Source organism: Aythya fuligula, chromosome 1 (genome assembly GCF_009819795.1).
Source record: "Aythya fuligula isolate bAytFul2 chromosome 1, bAytFul2.pri, whole genome shotgun sequence".
In the NCBI taxonomy this organism is placed as follows: domain Eukaryota; kingdom Metazoa; phylum Chordata; class Aves; order Anseriformes; family Anatidae; genus Aythya; species Aythya fuligula.
Window position 1 is genome coordinate 145,108,432 of NC_045559.1, and position 20,825 is coordinate 145,129,256.

The following is a 20,825-nucleotide window of genomic DNA, read 5'->3' on the forward strand; positions in this document are numbered from 1 at the left end:
CTCAGTAAAATAAGCACAGATGTTATATGAAATGAGTTTAGAATATCAATCCATATAAATACTTTGAATGAAGTGTATTTTTTATATTTCAGTTGGCTAGCTGTCTGGTAGGTAACATGTACTTGACAACTTTATTTTCAGGTTTCATTTCCATGAAACTCCAGATTTGGTCATACAACTATTATTCCTCTTGCAAATGAATTTGAGACAAAGAGTGTTGCAGTAAACTGTGTTTATTTCTCTTTTTCTTTTTCTTTTTCTTTTTCTTTTTCTTTTTCTTTTTCTTTTTCTTTTTCTTTTTCTTTTTCTTTTTCTTACCTTTTCTCTAAGTTACAGACTTTTATGTACATACCCACAAATTACTTGATTTTGTGGCACCTGAAGAACATAGTTTGTATCTAGTATAAAAAGAAGCAAAACTTGCCATTTTGGTAAGATTTCTGAGACTACAGTCCTGAGAGGATATCATTTAATTATTTGCCTTGTGCTGGTAGAAAGGGCTTATTGTGTTATTGGAACAAATCTATGGATCTTACGAATACTGAAAATTCATCTTGATACTAACAAATCCACTTCACTGCTTTTTAGGGATGAGATGCTTCAGATCTGACTTTGTCCATCTAAAAGCTCAAAATGTAGTCATCACATCCTTAGGCTATGAAGATACAGTCATTTTGAGAGTTTAATTCCTCCTACATTCCTCCCATTCTACACTGGGTATGAGGAAGGCCTAGATGATTAAACAAGTAGAGTTGTAACTTCTAAATGATTAAAGTTAGGTGAAGTAAATCCCATCCTGTGTATCAATTATAACACTGTCTCCAGTGTGGTAACTTTATGTTACTTTTATGATTTAAAATACAGTCTCCTATTGAAAATAGTCAGTGCACTGTATACATGAAGTCATCTCCCTAGAAACATATCCTGAACAACCTGACTTGTGTGCAACCTCTAGTTTATACAAAACATTGTGAATTTAAAATTTGGAGTGATAGAACCTCAAGGCTTTTTTCTCTGATTCTGCTTTTCTGTCTGCCCAAACAGCTTGCCTTAATGATAAGCTGTGCACAGTGCATTCAAAATGGACAATATGAAGTCTCATTTCTGAAATATAAAACAAAGCAGTAGGGAGTGGGAGAGATTATCATCATATTAAATGTCTGTTTTCTTATTTATATACTGCTTTATTGATCTCAGTACCTTATCCCTATAAAGCTATAACAGAACAGAAGCAGGAGTTTGTGCTTGCTTTGGACATGTGTATGTCTGTGTGTCACTCTATTTCTCTTTCCCTAATATCCTTGGCAGCCTTCAACCAAAACCCGTTTTAATCAAATACAAGGAGATACCTGTTGCCCCACTTGGCCTGTTGTTTGCAAGCTGTGAAAAGCTTGTGGGTAATGTGATGTTTGGAGGCTGTTTTGAGCACAGTGATCATGAAATACAAGTGTTTTTGATTTTGGGAGAAATAAAGAAGGAGGTTAGCTGAACTGATACCTTGAATTTCCAGAGGGCAGACTTTGGCCTATTTAGAGACCAGTTTGACAAGAGTCCCTTGCAAGCCAGACCTGAAAAGCAAAGAAGTTCAGGAAGGCTGCACCTTCTTCAAGAAAGAAATCTTCTAGGAGCAGGAGCAGGCTGTCCCAATGTGCTAATAGTCAAGCTGTTAGGAGAAAACACCAGCTTGGATGAACAGAGAACTTCTTCAGAAACTCAGGAGAAAAAAAAAAAAAGAGATTTTATGAACTCTGGAAGAAGGGGCAGGGAAATCAGGAGGACCACAGAGCTGTTGTGAAGTTGTGCAGGAAGGAAATTAGAAGGGCAAAAACCCGTCTGGAACTCCATTTGGCTAGTGCAGTAAGAGACAAAAAAAAATATAAATTTATAAATATATCAACAGCAACAGAAGGAGTAAGAAGAATCTCCGTCCTTTGCAGGATGTGAGGAGAAATGTAGTGATGAAAGATGAGGATAAGGCTGAGGTACTCAATGCCTTTTTGGCCTCAGTCTTTATTAGTAAGGCCAATTGTTTTCAGGGTACCCAGTCCCCTGAGTTGGAAGATGGTAACAGGGAGGGAGATGCTCCTATGATCCAATGGAAAAATGTAAGTGAGCTACTACATCATTTCAGTGTTCATAAATCTATGAGACTGGATGGGATTCATCCAAGGGTTCTGTAGGAGCTGGCTGAAGTGCTTGCCAAGCCACTTTCAATAATTTACCTGCAGTCCTGGCTAATGGGGAGATCCCAGTTGACTGTAGATTTTTGAATATGATTCCAATCTACAGGAAAGGAGGATCCAGCCTGTCAGTCTGACCTCGTTGCTAGGGAAGGTCATGGAACAGATCATCTTGAAAGTCATCATATGGCACATGCCAGACAATCAAGTGATCAGACCCAGACAGCGTGGGTTTATGGAAGGCAGGTCCTGCTTGACTAACCTGATCTCCTTCTACGACAAAGATGACACACTCAGTAGATGAGGGAATGGATATGGATGTTGTCTACCTGGATTTTAGTAAAGTGTTTGACATCATCTCCTCCACAGTGCTGGAGAGACTGTCTGCTCGTGGCTTGGACAGGTGCACAATTGGCTGGGTGAAGAACCAGCTACATGGCTGGGCTTAAACTGTTATAGTGAATGGAGTTCAGTCCAGTTTGTGGCTGGTCACCAGAGGTGTTCCCCAGGGATCAATACTGAAGACAGTATTGTAAAACATTTTTATCAATGATCTGGATGAGGCAACTGAGTGCACCCTCAGTATGTTCATAGCTGATACCAAGTTGGGAGGGACTGTTTATCTGCTTGAAGACAGGAAAGCTCTGCAGAGAGATCAGGATAGACTAGATCAATCAGCCGAGTCCCATCTCATTACATTCAGCAAGGCTAAGTGCTGGATCCTGAACTTGGGTTGTAATGTACAGCAGTTTAGGCATGGGGTAGAGTGTCTGGAACATTGCCCAGCAGAAAAAGTCCTGGGTGTGCTGGTCAACAGCCAGCTGAACATAAGCCAGCAATGTGCCCAGATGTCCAAGAAGGCAAATGGCACCCTGGCCTGCATCACAAATGGTATGGCCAACAGGACTGGGAAAGTGATTGTCCTTTTGTATGTGGCACTAGTGAGACCTCACTTCAAATGTTTATTCTGTTTTGGACTTCCCACTACAAGAAGGTTATTGAGTTGCTCAGTCATGTTCAGAAAAAAGCAATGAAGCTAATGAAGGGACTAGAAAACAAGACTTACTAAGAGTAGCTGAAGAAACTTGGGTTGTTTAGCCTGGAGAAAAACAGGTTGAGGCCTTATCACTCTGTACAACTACCTGAAAGGAGGCTGTAGCAAGGAGGGTGTCAGTCTCTTTTCATAGGTGGCAAGCGGTAGGATGCAAAGAAATGGACTCAAATTGCACTGGGGGTGGGATGGGTGGGGGATAGGAGGTGTTAGATTGGATAAAGCATTTCTTCATGGACAGAGTAGTCAAGCATTGGATTGGGCTGCCCAGGGAAGTGATGGAGTTCCCATCCCTGAAAATAGTTAAGAGATGTGGAACTAAGGGTTTAGTGATCAAAGGTTTAGTGATGAAACTGAGTAAGTCAGATTGACAGTTGGACTTGATGATCCTGAAGGTGTTTTCCAACCTGAATGATTCTATGACTCTGTGATTCTATGATGAAGATTTCAAAATAATTGAATTTCTACAAGTTTCATGAAAGTCAGTGACTAGATGGAGAGAAGAGACTTATACTTGGGAAGAAGGCCTCTACCAGCCATCAGAGAAACACTGGTGGATGTAAGTCCTCTTGTAAGTCCTCCAGACTTAGAAAAAGTTTTAGCTGGACCTTGCATGTTCCTAGATGTTTATTTCAACCAGCCATGGGATACAAATTGAGACTTCATCAGTTCTCAACCTCAAGAGAATGCTTTGTTTATTATTCTAAGTATAGGAATTGATTAAATTTGTAAAGATAGTGCAGTAGTTTTGTTTGCTTTGGCAGTTAGTTGATAACATTCAAAACCTATTAATACATGCAGATTTGTTTGTTTGTTTAAGTTGGGTCTCTGCTTTTATTATATAGTTAATACATTTTTATCTGCTAGGAAGAAATGATCAGATTTTAAAGTCAGCTCTTAGGATATATTGTCTTCAGGTTCTCTAAATGTATCTAGTGAGGAAGTGTGGTAAGCCTACTCCATTTAAGTCAGAAAATTGACTTTTACCTTAAACATTTTTTGCTTTGGGTTTGAGGATTTCTACAAACTCAGTTTTCAACTAAATGTGACCAAGACAGAGTTCAGCCTGGGTCTCCTGTGGGTTGAAGCTGGTGCATTAACACAGGCTACCATATAAAACCTCTAAATTTACCTTTCGCATGGAAAATGTTGTACTTCTAAATATTTCATCAGGGCAGCACTAACTATGAAAGATCAAAGTTCAAAAAAGATATAGAATAAAAAACCTGAATCAATATTTTATGAGCTAGGAAGCTACTGCATAATACTAAGTGCAATTACATATGAATAGTTCAGCAATGAGCAGATGGATTGAAAGTAACAAGGAAATACAGGTGAAGGTATGTGCAATGTTTTTGACTTTTTTTGTGTACTTCATAGGTTTTGTTCATTTCTAGGGTAACAGCTGGAATAAATAGTCTTTTATTAAACCTCTGATACAATTAAATAAATGACAATTGGCAGAATAGGCTCTAAAACTAGAAGTTTTCTTACCTTCTGATTTTTTATCACCTATTACTTTATGCATATGAAGTTCCTGGGAGACTGCCTCCTTTTTTCAATTCATGCCATTATTTGTAGTATTGCACTTATATGAGATGATGTGGTAAAAAATATTAAATAATTTTAAATGGAAATTCATGAAAATTGACACAACCTAGACCAGCACTCTGTAATGTGCAATTTACTTTATTTCTGTATATTATATAGAATATTATAGAAATATTATATTATAAGCTAACAACTTTAACTCCAAACTGAAAGTACAAATGTGGGTCATTTCATAATTGAGGAAAGTTAGCTATGGGAATCAATAAGTCTCTGTACAGGATCATCAGCCTTGGAGATAAAAGCCTCTTTGCCAATAAAAGTGTAATACAGACAGATCTCCCAACATGCCTCCCTCTTATATGGAGGAGTAATTTCAAGGCCTGAGAACACTGATATCCTTTTGGCTCCTGACCTCTCTGTGGGAAATGATCATCCAGAATTCCACTAGAATGGATTTGTGGTTTTCTGATGGACTACTGGCTTATTGTGAACTGAACTGAGATCACCTTTCTTTCACACAGGCAACAACAACAACAAAATAATCAAATGGCACCAACTTTCATTACCTGGTGTTATAGCCTGGGCATATCTGATCTTCTAAAATAACAAAATAATCTACAGGTTCAAGTAATGATCAGAGTCTAGAATAGAACAGTTCAGTTGGAAGAGAGCTTCAGAGATCAAGTCCAACTGCCTGAACCAAAAGTTAAAGCATGTTATTGAGGACATTGTCCAGATGCCTGTTGAACGCTGACAGGTATGGGGCAACGACCACTTCTCTAGGAAGCCTGTTCCAGTGTTTGTCCACCCTCTCAGTACATAAACTTATCCTGACATCCAGTCTGGACCTCCCCTGGCACAGCTTTGTGCCATTCCCACACATCCTGCCATTAGCCCCCAGGGGGCAAAGACTGGAACCTCCCTCTGTGCTTCCCCTCCTTGGGAAGTTGTGGAGAACAATGAGGTCACCCCACAGCCACCTTTCTCTAGACTAGACAACCCAGGTGTCCTCAGCCTCTCCTCAAAGGACGTCCCAGTTTAGTATCATCAGCAAACTTCCTGAGGATACATTCTACTCCTGCATCCACATCATTGATAAAAATTTTGAATAGGACATCACAGAATGGAGCACCAGGGAACACCGCTAGTGACTGTCCATCAGCTAGAGGTAGCCCCATTTGCTACAACCCTCTGATCTCTACCATCAGGACAGTACATCACAGTTGGCCAATTTGTCCAGAAGGATGCCGTGAGATACAGTATCAAAGGCCTTGTTAAAATCCTTTAAGATTACATCTGCCACCTACTCTTCATCCACTAAGTGGGTGACCTTATCACAGAATGAGATTTAATGACCAAGTCATTGGCTGGCTGCACACATGCTGTCTTACTGATGTTTAGGGCATCAATCTGTTTTCCCAGGAAGAACTTTGTTAACACACAGAAGCATTTTTGTCAGGATATTGTCCTGTTGAACTCTGAAGTTTGTAGTTTCAGTAGTCATACATGTATACTGTGCGATTGTTTCAACATACTGCAACAGTAGTTTCAGTATGTTGTATAGTATGCAATTTCTTGCAAAATACATACAATGAGAGAAGTTTTCAGCTCTACAGAACTTACAGCTTAAATAAGCAAAACTGTAATAATTGTGAACTGAGCTGAAGTGATTTCTCCAAGCTTGAAAGGAGTTGCCATTGAAGCTACAGATGTATTGTTAGACAGGAAATCCCTCTTACTCCATATAAAATGAGACTTGAGTGAAGATTAGCAGTAATACACACACACCTTTCTTCTATTCTTCTGTTTTTTACAAGTAGTAACTTTAGTTAGCAAGTCAAATAGAAGGTGAATGATCATGTATAGAGTTCCTACCCAGGTATTTTTAAATGAAAACATTGGACTTGAAACTAGACTTCATGAAACCCAAATCAGTGCCTTAATCTGCACACACTCTTTCTAGCAGAATGTACAAATTTTTGTCACTATTCAACATCTAAGGCATTCCTGGGAAGGAGGAGGCAGTTACATGTTGAAATACTTCATATTAAATATCTGTGGAGCAAGGACATAGTTTTTTTTTTTTTTCCTCAATATGGGTGAATAATAATCAGATTGCTCCATTGTACCATTGTTTCTCATAATTGGATACAGTTAATATTAAGTTATTCCATGCAAAGTGGAATTGTTTCTGCTTCAGAACAAAAGAAGGAATAATTCTCTGCCCATCATCTGTGCTCAGACTGGCTGAGTGAGTACTCGTGTGGATTCCAAAAAGAAAAGAGCAAATGAAACATGACTTCCATTTAACCTGGATGAGTTTGCTTACAATCAGGCTATTGAGATAAAGATTTAAGTCTTCTCTCCTTCCTGCTGGTTGAGCATGGGTTGGTACAGATACTTGCCTTCTGTGTGTGAGCAAAAGAAGATGTGTAAACTTGCAGCCTAAGATTCAGATGCTCAGGAAATGAGATTAGGAAGACCTTTCCTTTATTTAGCCCATCAATGTATAAGCTTCAAGTTTTGTGAATTATTGTTAGAATTTCATTAAAAATAGGTCTGTATATGCAAGTCTACGCTTCAGTAACCTGTTTGTTCCCCAAAAAAAGTTTAGTAACTTATATAACAGGAACAGAAAAGACATACAAAATATCAACACTGTTCAGATGTTTGCCACCCATATAAAACCCTTTTTACCCATGTCCTAAGTGAAATGTTTCCAGTTCAGGTAGCTTCACGTATAAGTTAAGTATTTCACATTCTCCAGTGTAAGCACTGGAAGTCATAGGAAGATAGTTACCAATGGAAAATAGTGCAAATATTTAGATGTACCTAGTTGGGATTAAAGTTTGCCAAATATTCATTGCTGAAATTGGCTCAAACTTGGAAAATAACAGGATTTAATGTGTATGTATAGGGAATACTGACCTGTCAAAGGCGGGTATCCCTTTGACAGCTAGTAAATAATTTGCTTCTATCAGCAGATTAGAGTAAGCTACTATTGTGCAGCTAACATCTCAACAGTGGATTGCAAATTAAATTCCCACTGGGGTTTCTGAGATGAAATCCCAGTCCCTTATCCTCTAAGCCAGTCAGCTTTTCCTCTTAAGCAACTTAATAAAGATAATGTTCATATCTGCATCTCATTATTCCTACATTATACTGATACAATGTAATAGTTTTACTTTCTTTGTGGCAAAAGCTAACAACTTACAAAACATGACTAACACAAAAAGCTGTGTTGTCACCTTTTGTCTTCTTTCACCTGTGAGTTCTGGAGGAATGATTACATGAGATGTTGGACTTGTATAACATCTTTGAAGAAAAATTCTCAAAGCATTAAAACTTTAATGAATTTATCTTCACAATACTTCTCTGAGAAAGATTAATATCTGTTTATATAATTGCCTTAATTACCAGGGAATGAGGGTGACTTTCTATGACTAATTTTCAGATTAGCTATCTAAACACAGGAGAGTCATCATCTCTGATTCACTATGGACTACTTGCAGCTTTCAGTCTGAATCTTTTGCAGGAGTTACAGAGAAGTGGGAAAAAGCCAAAACATTGCTACTAACAATTTAATGTGAGTCATGAAAAAGTCCCACTCTTGGCTAGCTGTAGATGCCCTGTGCAGAAAATAACAAAGGAGACTGAACTGCTTGCAATGCCATTGCTGTTCAGCACATACTGTGTGATTTTTCTGAAGAAACAATTGTGATTTGCATTACTGTAGCAAGGAAAGGCATTAGAAGAGTCTAGAGAAAGCACCCTTCATTTCTGTTTGCAGAATTTTTATGAACATTTTACAGCCTGGAAGATATCCCCTTAATCTGCAGTTTTCTCCTCATCTGTAAGGCTACCACTATCTAGATAATGTGTCACAAAAAAAGATCTGTTTTAGGATAAATACAGTATACCAAGGATAATTCTCCATTTCAGAATCCGAAAACTAAAATATTTTCACAGTGTAGAGATATTTGTTTTTCTATTGTGACAATATTATTATTTTTTTCACTGAAGCATTTCTCTTCCTGGTTGATTTCAGTGTTTGCTCTTACTGCCTAAAATCCTACAGTGTGTGGTTGCTTTGGTTTTCAGTTGTGACATGAAAATTAAGCTATGGTGTAAGATTATGATAGACAATTTTTACCTGAAGATTATTAGAAAAGAATAAATCAAAACTAATTTATATTTCAGCTGAAAATTGAATGGTTATTGTCATAAAGCTTTATCATATTTATTTTGCATTTGATGTGCTTACAATGAAAATAAACCCAAATTCTTAGCACTCCTACGCACACTTCCAAAGCTGATATCCAGTCATATAGACATTGGAGGAGGCTGTACAGCCCCAATATCACACAGGAAATATCACTTCATTTTTTTACTCAGTCTTGTAATTATTTACATCTGTCAGAAAAGGATCCTGGAGCTGACGGACCCTTGGTTTGACCCAGTGGGGACTCTCGTGTTCATACCCAGTCAGTGCTTAACAGGAAGTAGCAGCACAATTTTATGTTCCTTTTAAATGGTCCATTTCTGAGAACTGCAGGCATTCGTTTTATATAATTAATTCTTATTGTCTATTTTTCCTTTTGGGTTCAATTTACTGCATGTCCCCTTTGTCCTGTCTCATACTGGAGAACAGTAACCACACCAGTCTGGTTCAACTTAGGGTGTTTCAAGCCCATGGATTTTAGTAATATCCCACATGTAATAGTGACTTCAGTCCTTCAGGTGAAGATTTACAGGATTCTTATTTTCATAACAATGTAGATTCTTCACCATCTGATGCAATATCATTGTTCCAAATTCAGCACTGGTTTGAAAAGTTGACAAGTGACAGTGTTGTGGGCTTCTTTATATAATAAACAGTCTTCAGTGTTTTTTATGTGTGAACCGATGTGGACAACCATGAAGGACTTTGATTAGGAACAACTGCATCACCAGTTGTAAAACAAAGGTACATTAATGTGAGACATCAGTCATATCTGAGAGAACAAGCAAATTGAATTCTAGCACATTTTCATTCCTAAGACCAACCAAGAATATTAGATATTTGGCAGTAAACATCATATCTCTTGACTTTACAGGACTATGGGTATTTGGAACATAGTGGAGAATGAAATTTGAACACTCATTTTAATGAAAGTCTCTAATTCTCAATTTGAGTGAGAAATCTGTTCAGATGCTTTTAATTATTTATATCCATCTCAGCATTAAATCATATTTTGCATAAAGCCTAAGTAAAGAGCAGTAATTCCATTTCATAGAAAATGTCAAGATTGTGACATTTATTTTTGTTTTGCCCTGGAATGAAAATCAAGCATTCTGAAATTCTGTGCAGAAATAAACATTCTTTCATGTCAACTCTTTTGAAAATGTTTGGAAAGTATCGAAATGGTTTGCATCACAGATGCTGAATTTTTTCGTACTGAAAATGTTAACAGTAAAGCATTTTGACTTGTTTTGGTCCTGGCTAAGTTCAAGAGTGGCCGTTTCAGCAGTGGTCAGGATGTCACTTAGGGGTATGTCTGCACAGAAACCAAAGACATGTTTGTGCCTGTTACAAACAAACCAAGCTGCATCTAAACTTTTTGGCTCAGATATCCAAGATCAATGCCATTGTGATGGCACAGACTCCAGCACATCAGTGATGACCCAAAGTTCTTGACAGGACTCATGAAACAATCCCACATGTTGATTGTGTTCCAGTTACAACATTGGCATTTTGTGGGGCTGGATGGAGAAGAAAGAGAAGGCAGCCAGAAAAAGAATGGGAAAAGATGTGGTCATAAACATGAGGGTGCCCTGACCCTCATAACTGAAATGTGCTATCAGGAGAGTAGGAGAGCATTTGAAAATGGAGCACTGAATTAGCAGTAGAAATTTGGAGCATCTGCCTTCTCCCCAAGCCCACTAGTGAAAGTGAATATAAAGAGGCCTTCAGGTTCAAGGTTCTCTTGGCTAGAGTTTTCACTGTATTTTAAAATGAAAAAAGTGAAGGTTAATTTTATCCTCTGTGGGGTGCAAATTTTAAAAGAAACAATGTATGAAAAAAATCTCAGCACTGAAATTTAATGTTTCATTATTTCTTCTATCTCTTTCCTTCAGGGCTGGTCCCCGTATAATGATGCTGACATATCAGTAGAATGAAGTGATAGTTTTTAGCCACGGGTTGGCTGTATTTCTATACAGGATGGATACTTACCACACTGCATCTGTGATATATCCATATGGTCCTGCCTTAAGATTGTGGATGTGACACTGACCATCTCTGTATCCCTCAAAATGAACTTAAAAACAAGCTAAAGAAGTATATCCAAATTCAATTCTTATTTGGGAAGTTCACTTCCAAAACAAATTGCAAAAGTTGTCCAGAGGTTTTCCAGAATATCTGTGTCTATATAGTGGGAAGGTTGACAATACAGGTGATCCAAAAATATTCCTTGGATTTTCCTTGGATATTCCTTGGATTCCTTGGATTCTCCCTCAGGACCTGCTCAAACAATTCATCTGCCCAATGCAGTCACTTAGTCTAGGACTTATGTGTTGCAGTTGGTGCCAGAGCTCTTATGAGAGAGATTCTGAAAAATCTGTAGAAGTATTCTCTGGGAAAAGTAAACAGAACTGATGTGATGTTGTTGGCAGTGGCAAATCCCTGTCTATTTGTTTGTTGTTTTTCTTTTTGTTTGTTTATTTTCACAATATTTGCAACTGTGTTCGAGGGGGAGGAAGGCTGAGACAGTGTCTCATCACATAATTCTTTCCAACAGCAGCTAAAGCCCAGCAGTAATGGCTGTTCTGTTACTGAGATACCACACACAAAAGTAAACAAACTTAAATGCCTGTCTTCAAAAAGAACTGCTGCATCCACATTAGTTAGAAGAAAACAGTTTAAAAAAGGGAAGCTGTGTTTCTTACCAAATTGCCTCCTCCTTTTCCAGCACAGCAGCAGTTGATTAACCACACAAACACAAGAAATAGCCTCTTTGGTGAGCCAATCAACACACCTCACAGTAAACAAAACTATTACAGAGTAAAATCAGCTACTCTTTTCCATATTAGTCTTGAAAAGGTGGGGAACACAGGGGGAAGAGATGCTTTTCCTGAGGCAGGAAATTGTCCTAGGCAATGCTGCCTTCCTTCTTGCCCTCTGTGGTTGGTGTTGGAGCCTCAGAAAGGCCCTCAGAGATCAGTATCTAAAGATGATAGGGTAAATGAAACCCCCCTTCTCTGAAAAATGTATGCTGCCTTGAGTCTATGCATTAAAAGACATTCCAAATTCTTGCTCAGATGCTATCAAGTAGGAGATATGTCAGTCTGTCCAGATATTCTTTATCAGTGATGAATATTTAAGAAGGTAGTTTTCTTCCCTTCAGCAGCAATATTCTTTGTCTCATGATGGGAACTGATCTATCTCAGATGATCCAGAGTCCTCCAGACTGGGAAAGAAGGTGCTTTTACAGTTTCCTTCACCAACCCTGAAAGTTTGCCTGGCACAGCAGTGTCTCAAGCATTACTTCTACGAAGGAGTGAAAAGTTGGTAGCTTGTAGTGATTGCTGAAAACAGTGTAAAATTAGAGCACTATCTTCCCACCAACATGAATCTGTCAGACAGAAAAGCTGGAGAAACCTTTCAAACATTTTCAATTCTAGGTGTACTGTTTCTGTTGATCTAAAGTGATATACAAAAAAAGTGTTTGAGCTGATGGTTCCTAAGGGCTTACTCAGATCTAGGATTTCCTATAGGTGCTTCAGCAACTGCTTTCTCACTACCAGCCTTATCTTCTGAGCTCTGACCAGTATTACACCAACAGTGTTCTTCAGAGGAGCAATTCATCTCAAGCAGAGTGAGTCAGTTCAAGATCTTCATGGCCTATGTTTCCTCTCTTTGCTTTCTGGTACTTATACAGAGCTTCCACAAGTATGTCTTCCCAGAGCAAAGCAGGAGTTGTGTGTTTCCTTCATGCTCTATTTACGTGCTTCATTTAAGAACAAGATTTCTGGAGTGGTTTGTAATACCTCCGTTTATGCAGCTCAGAGAGAAGGGTGCTGGAAGCAACAGTACAAATGCATTGCTGCCTATCCTAGGCAGCAGCATCACTGGGGGGAAATCCCAGACAATTGGTGCTACAAGGGCAGGCTTTGTGAGATGAAATAAATCAATGAATAATTATTGCAGCGGCAGCCGGCAGCACAGCTATGAGGGCGAGACAGGCAATACACGCTAATAGGCTGGGGGAATCCTGTCTTGACAGTTTTCATCCTGCTCCATTTCTTTCAGCAAATAAGATGCATCTGTTTGCCTCCAGCTCTCAGCAGACAAAGTAAACAGTCATGCTACAGCAGGTCACAGTGTGACTTCATGTGAGTAAACTGAGCTAATCTGAAGCAATATGCATTCATCCAGCAAAAGGACACCCAAGACAACATGTGCTGAGGGTAGCTAGCAAACTCCACTGGCAAGCAGTGTCTCAGCAGTAAGTTAGAGCAAAACAGGAAATGCCAAGTGAAATTGCCAAGGTGCAACAAAACACAGTGATAAACACTGGCACCAAAATAAAATGACCTCCTCTTATGTAACCCAGCTCTCCCTTTCCTTCGTCAGAAAATATCTGTGTAATTTGTGCAGTCATCATCCTTTATTTCCCACACTTCACAGTGTCCAGTTACCACAGGAAATGTAACAAATATTCATGGTTGGCTGCTAGGATTTTGTATACTCCAGACTCTCCCAAGAAAGAATGAGGGCACAGATCAAGAATCCCTTCTGTCTGCAATGTCTTTCAGACATTTCTGTCTTTCGTATGCTAGTTAATAAGATCCATCGGTTCTTACTTATTCATGTGTACAGTGACAAGCTGCTTCACTTGAAATTTTCATTTTGCTGGACGCCAGCCACAGTTTTCAAGGAAATCAAGCTATTTAGCTTTTGGATTCCATGGAAGCTCAGGAACAAAAAGCTTCTCCTCCAGTATTAAATTAATTTATCTACCAGAATACATTTTCTGTCTTTCACAGTTGCTAGTACAGGGTGGATGATTATGCATCTTGATAACTAAAGCCATATATTGATTATTGGTTACAGAAAGTCATGTTTTTCAAGAATTAAGAAATAATGTTAGACATTATCCTGTTTTTATTTAATTTTATTTTTATTTCTTTGCAGACAATAAACAAGAAGGGGGACTAGTTCCTCCTTTTTTGTATACTTACTTCCATTATTGTCTCATACACTTTTGTAGGATTGGTTCTTGTGTGTAAAAGCTATTGAGCTTTTTCTACAGTATTGGTGGTTTCTGATTTATGGAGCTGATCTTTGTGGACCAGGGCAGAGGTTGTTTCTAGTTTAGGACAAATACATCCAGCTTAGCTTGTGACAGTGGAATTCCTCAGTTGAGAACTCAGCCTAAGCTCACTGTTTAATTAATGAAACAGAACATGTACCTTGAAAAACTGATCCAGATAAAAGTCAAATCAGATGGATCATATCAAGAGGGGTATAACCTCCTCATAGACCATATGACTTCCATTTACATTAATGCAAAACTTGGGAGACTTGCTCCCCCGGTATCATTAGAGACTGGACTAATACAAGTGAAGATAAAACTTTTACCTAGTAGAGACCAAGCAGTTGTTTAGTGCCCCCACTAGCCCCGACCTGTCCGAGGTTCATTTTTTGTCTTTTCTTTTCTAAGATGAACTCAATATTGACCACTCATTTCTGAAAGCAAGTCAAGGCAAAGGACTATGTCTATTTCAGTAGATGAGCCAATGCCAGGGAATGTCCTGGGTATGGCAGCTCAGTCATCTGGGTTCTTGGTGTTAGAGCAGTCCAAAACCTGGCAAGGTTTTGGACCTGGAAGGCTGGTTGCCTTCCAGACAAATCAGAGCATGGTTCAGGAAATGGCACAGGCCAGGGTCTATTCCCACTAGACAGCTTGGATGCAGCTTCTCTGCTGTGGAGGGCAAGAAAGTTTAATAGTTTAGACATGGGTCTCTTACCATTTGCCTCAGGGCCAGAGAACAGTTGTGAGCACATTAAAATTACCAGGGCAGACAAAGCAAGGGGCTGTCTGTATTTACCCTATATCATGAATCCCGTCATGCTTTGGCAGTGCTGCACAAAGCATCCAAGGTAAGCATGAATCTGATCCAAAACCTACTGGAAGCAGTGGAGGCCTTCTGTTGTTATTAATGAGTTTTCAGTCAGACTGTAAATGAGCACTAAATGTTAAAAGAAGTATTTGAAAAAAGAACATAAGCTAAGGATATGCCTGCTTTTAAAGAAAGGAGAGCAAAAAAAAAAAGGGCATTGGCAGAAAAGTCAATTACAATCCAACCAGGTTAGTTACTGCTGGGCTTTTAATAACATACTGTTTTTTCATGCCTTGCTGCAAAAAAAAGTCTATGTTGATTCCACCTGAATGCTGATATCAATCATTGATTTATACTTTGCTTTAGACTTTATTAAATAGGCTAAAGATATAATTTCCTTATAAAAAATCATAGGTCCTCAAAATATTTCACTATTGCACTTTAATCTGTCATTTGAATAGAGCCTATACTAGTTCATTTTCTAATTTGGTGATAACAGCATTGATTCAACCTAAATCCTACTTATGAAATAACTGCAGTGCTTGGCATCCTACATTTTATGTTTGAGGAAAAAAAAAAAAAAAAAGAAAAAAAAAGAGAGAGATTTATAGTATAATATTTGGAAATCATAGCTCAATTAAAAGAATTCACATTGTTCTTTTGACAAGAAGTTATTCCACGTAGACTTTCAGTGTGTTGGATTTCTTTTAAATGACAGGTAATGATTCGAAAAATAAAATAAAAAAGCAGTTATGTTAAATCATGTCCATGATTGCTATACTCTGACTTTTTTCTAAAGTGAAGCTAATATTCATTCAATGCCTTATGAGTTTTAAACTTTGTCTCTTCCAGGAATATTGAGACTAGCATGCAAATGCAGATTTTACAAGCTGCCTCTTTTGTATTCATTTCCTTTTACACTTTTCAAGTACTGTTGATATAATTAATTATGGGTTTATTGGAATATGGAGCTTGCTTGAAAGGAAATAATTGTTACACTTTGATTTGTTGTACTGTGATTAAAAGCACTGTACATGACATTGCTTCCAGTTATTAACTATGCTGCAATTGTGGGACAAATTATGTCCCCAGTCCATGCACCCTCATAGTCCATACATCCTCATTAACTGCAAGATTAGTCAGAGCAGAATTTGACTGAGTCAGAGATACCTTTTTGGCAAGTTGAGTTTGCCAGAATAACAATCCAAATGCTGTTCACTGTTGCAAACAGTCTGTAGGTTTTCACTTGAAGCTTGCATTCCTTTTATAATCATGAACTCCCACCATGCTCTTAAAGCTGATACCTCTCTGTAGCTAGTCTCTCACAAGTAGGCACAGATGACTCTTCAAGTAACATTCAAATGGCTGGCAACTGCTCAGATTCTGTTACTAAAATCTATATATATGTATACATATATATTAAAAAATAGTGGAAACTTCTAGCAGATAATCCACCCGTTTGGTGAGAACAGAAGAGTACAAGTCTGCACAAAAAGCTTGGGTTGGTGAAGATGTACAACTGTAAGAACTATTGTTTTTTCCATATGTATTTATTATAGTTCCAGAAAGTTGGTAAGGGATGAAAGAGCATACTTGTTTCTGCAGGGATTCATGGCAGTAGGGGGAAGCTGACTTTAATGTTAGAAAAGTCTAAATTTTTATATCAGATGACTGAGATGACTGAGTGAAGTGAATTTCTGACCAATATTTGATGGATAAAATTAGAATCAGGGAACTTTCCTGTAAGTCTTCAGAGTTAACAGTGTTTCATATATCTTTTAGAGTTGCTCACTGTGCAATGGTACATGATGTGGAACAGAGCTGTTTTGACAGACAGTCAGGAGACATGCTTGTCTCAGAGAAATTTTAGTAGTGGGGAGGCAGCAGAGAGGGATACCCCAGAGCAGAAGATAAAGTCACAGGGGATTCACTAGGGACTTCCTGAGGTTCCTTCAAGCCTGGATTGCCCAATATAAGTTTTGCAGCAAGGGACAGTACCCTGGTTATACCTGACTAAAACGTTCTCTTATTATCTTATGTATAGAAAAGATTTTCTTAAAAAAATCACCCATCTTACACAAAACCCCAAACAAATAAAGATTTTATTATTATTATTATTACTATTATTATTATTATTTGCTAGGGATAAACTCCAGCTTCTCCAGGAGTCTTTTAGAAGTTAGCCAACGTATACGTTTACATTCTTCCAAAGACTCACATGACTTCTTCAAGAAGGAGCTGAAGAAGCCCATTATATTGAAAATTAGTGCAAGTAACTTTGTATAATCCAGATTATTTTGAAACAAAATATGGACTTCTTTCTCACCTCTGAGAGAAAGGAAGTAAGGCACTGTGGAGTGTATTTTCCCTGTAAGATTCTTTTATTTAGCAAATGAAGATGTGCATTTCTCACAATGACTGAATAGAGCAAATGGGATAACAGATCTTTATTTAGATAGCTGTCCCAACAGATACGTTGCATATTTGTCCACTACTTGTTTCTGCCAATTTATGATGATATTTTAGCTCAATAACAGCTATCCACAATGTTTTGTAGTATTTCATCTTATACATACAATAAAGAAAAGATAATCTTTTTTTTTTTTTTTTTTCCCCCAAGACTGCTTCATGAATGCTATGAAAAGATATCAATGTACCTATAAAACAAAAGACTTCTACAAAGTAGAAATGCAAGAAAATGTCTTTCCACTTCAATAATCAAATGAATTGCAGATGTCAGGCAAATCAATACATCTTTTGGATATCAAGAAAAATAAGGATCCTAGCCACTTCCCCTGAGACTCTTTATGTAAAAGGTGGCACAATAATTATGTAGGTGGATGATGATCTATAGGCAAGTGCACTGACTATTAACATCTGAAAGTGACATTTCCTTTTCAGACAAATTTAATACAAGCTGCAAAGATGCATTTTTCAGTCAACTTGCTTGTACAAAAGCTAAGTCAGGCATGCTCTTATAATTGTATTGCATGCATTTTCTAGCTCAGACTCCCTTTCTACCGCCTGCCCAAATCAGTTACTGCGGGTAGAGCTGGCCTAATTTTTTCAGTGCATAGCACATTTGCCTAAATATGCAGTTTATGAAACAGCACCACTGAAACACTCCAATCAGATCTGGCAGCAAATAAGGATCAGGGAATGAGGGCAAGGAAGGGAATAAAAAAACATTGAAATGTTTTATTCTGACAGCTTGGAAATGAACTTTTTGACTTTTCAAAACAGCTTTTTTTGTTAGAAAAGGAAATGTTAAGAAAGATTCAGAGTTAGATAACTGAAGGCTAAACACAGCTAAGAAAGCCCTTTTCAATGAAAGGAAACATTTCAAGTCAACCAAACTGGAAGTATAGTTTTCATTTTAATTCATTTTTAAAATGTTAGTGCTTTATAACCCAAGATTTTTTTTCAGTTAAGGCATGAAAATGAAAAATTGACCATGCACTCAGCATTAGGTTTGAAAATCTGCAGGCAAAGTATCTGTTACCTGATGAAGAAGTGTTTTTCCTTTTCCCTTGAAAAATGCTCATGTTCTTAGGACTTACAAGGATGTATTGCATCTTTGGGAGAGCTGAGGATGTCACTGGAAGTATGGATAAATGCTATAACGCTGGTTTTAATAGCTAGTCTTTTGACCTTCGTTGGTTGTTGCTGTTATTATGACAAGGCTTAAGAAAACCCAACCAAAAGCAAAGAATAGCTCTTTGAGAGCTGTCACAGAGGAAATATTTCCATTTTAGAGTGCTAAATGAGGGCCTCTGCTCCCGTGTCAGCGACTGTGCGTCAGACCTGCAGCTAACGCCAGCTCTCAGAGGGGGTGGAGGGAGTTAGGGAAGCTGAAATGCAGCTAGCCAAAGAGGGAACAGAATTCATCTTTGTCTTCTCTGAAAGAAACCTCATTATGGCAAGGAAACAGGGTGTATATATGTTCACCACCAAACTTATGTAAAGACAGTAAAGAGACAGAAATCCACCAGAAAGTGCATAGCCTTGCCAGTGCAGCATTTAATGCAGTCTCATCAGCCCTTCCACAGAGGGCAGAATAAGCATAGCCTGGGATGCCAGACATGCAGTAGGGCTCTCTCCTGCCATCCCCATCCATTCATGGTCTTGTCTCCCAGCTCTGAGTCCCCTTAAGCCTCTGAACTGCAGTGGAAAGCTTTGCATGGCATGCCTGATGGCTGAACATGGGGCTGACAAAGCCTAGCAAGCTTGGGGCCAGCTCAGGGCACTTTGTGGTGAGCTCTTCTGCTTTGTGGAGATGTGCCATCAGTCAAAGGGGGAAGAAGAGAAGAGTTTTGCCCTTCTTTTTGGAGAAATACTTGTGCATTGTCTGCAGCCTGTGATGTCCTACAGGATCAGGGCTCCTCTTGGTATCTTGAAGAAATTTAACTAGAAGGCAAAAAAAAATTTAACGTGAAAACCTGGAACGTTATAGAAAGTGACGATGGCTGGAGAGCCTCGACACATGGTAAATAGTGCCCACATGGAGGCCCTGGTGGCAGGAATCTTGCTACGTATGGTTTTGTATTAAAGGCCATTTCATTTCTTAGAAATAAGAGAAACAAAATAAAGCCATGTTATAGCTGGTGCTCATATCACCTAATACAATGGTGAAAGACATTGCAGTGATGACAGCAGTGTATGAACTCCTGTGACATAGACATGGAACCTGAAATAGGGTCAACACAAACATGTGTTGAGTTTTATCAGCTGATGTATGTGTAAAGAGAAGAGTACAAATGAAATTTTGTTAATGCCTTTCAATTTCATAAATTTTAGACAGCTATTGGTGGAACAAAGAAGAACCCTGCAAAAATGTAGTGATTAAGTAAAGTAATTTGATAAATTTGGTTTCTTTGTATTAGTTTTGTCTACTTATGTGCAAAAGCCAGTAGCAAATAGGAAGCTGACAAGCTTTTTCTCTGTGACAGGTGCTGAAACTAATCTAAACTTGAGGAGCAGGGAAGATCCAAATGCATCAGATACTGGATCAGAAACCCAGGATAAAAATGCAAATAACCATGGAACTCAGTCGTCTAATCCACTGTCCAGTTCTGTGACTGCTGAAAATGGAAATTCAGTATCAAATGGTAAGCATTTTTTAATCCCAAAGCTCTTCTAACGTAAAATTGCTGAAGTGCATCTTTCAATGAGCTTTTTAAGATATAGCCAAGCTGGATCTCCTCAGTTGTGAAATATCTGTGTTTCTGGAACTGGCTTAACTTCATATGTATGAACTGATAAGCCCCTCTCCAATAAAAGCTGAATGTGAAGAAAATAAAACAACTTCTGTTGAGGAATTTGTAATTACCTCAGCTCCAAGTCTGTAAGTAACCCAAGGCATGGAGAACAGAGATTTGAGACTTTTGACCCTATAATCAATAAAAATTGAACAGAAAATGGAAAATCGGGATCTCCCACTGGTGCAAGTGCCTTGCTAGTGAATGGCAAATTGTTTATAATTGCAATAAGATGATCAAAATGGGGCAAGAGCAATGACCAAATGAAATCTTTCAAGGTCCTATAAACATAATCCTAAGGATATAACACTTCTATTACATAAAACCATATCATACAAATACACAAGTATGTTATGAATATCAATAAGACAAATAGAAAGTATTTATTTCAATGGGATGTGGAGGAACAAGTGTTTTGTCAAAAAAATAAAAAATGCAAAAGCTTTGAAATGAAAAAATCAAGGTTTATTATTTGAAATGAAGCATTTCAAAATTAAATAATTTTCTTTTTTCTTTTTTTTTTTTTCACAATAAAATTTATTCTGCCAAAATAACTCTTCCTGTTCTCTCTGATAATCAAAGCAAAAAATTCTTCCAGTCTGAGTTACAGGAGTGTAAAGGTGCATTCATTCCTGCGTGGAACTGGGAACGCACTGTAATAGAAGAAAAAGACATCTTTGT

The 20,825-nt window shown here is 38.1% G+C and overlaps 1 protein-coding gene across 2 annotated transcripts in view; it reads left to right on the forward strand.

The window, feature by feature from the left end:
• MYO16 (myosin XVI) overlaps nt 1–20,825 on the forward strand; it is a 374,412-nt gene that overhangs the window by 332,512 nt on the left and 21,075 nt on the right. For both annotated transcript variants that reach the window (XM_032185978.1, XM_032185970.1), the window contains exon 33: nt 19,836–19,994. In XM_032185978.1, the coding sequence (XP_032041869.1) occupies nt 19,836–19,994 (159 nt within the window). The remainder of the gene's footprint in view (nt 1–19,835; nt 19,995–20,825) is intronic.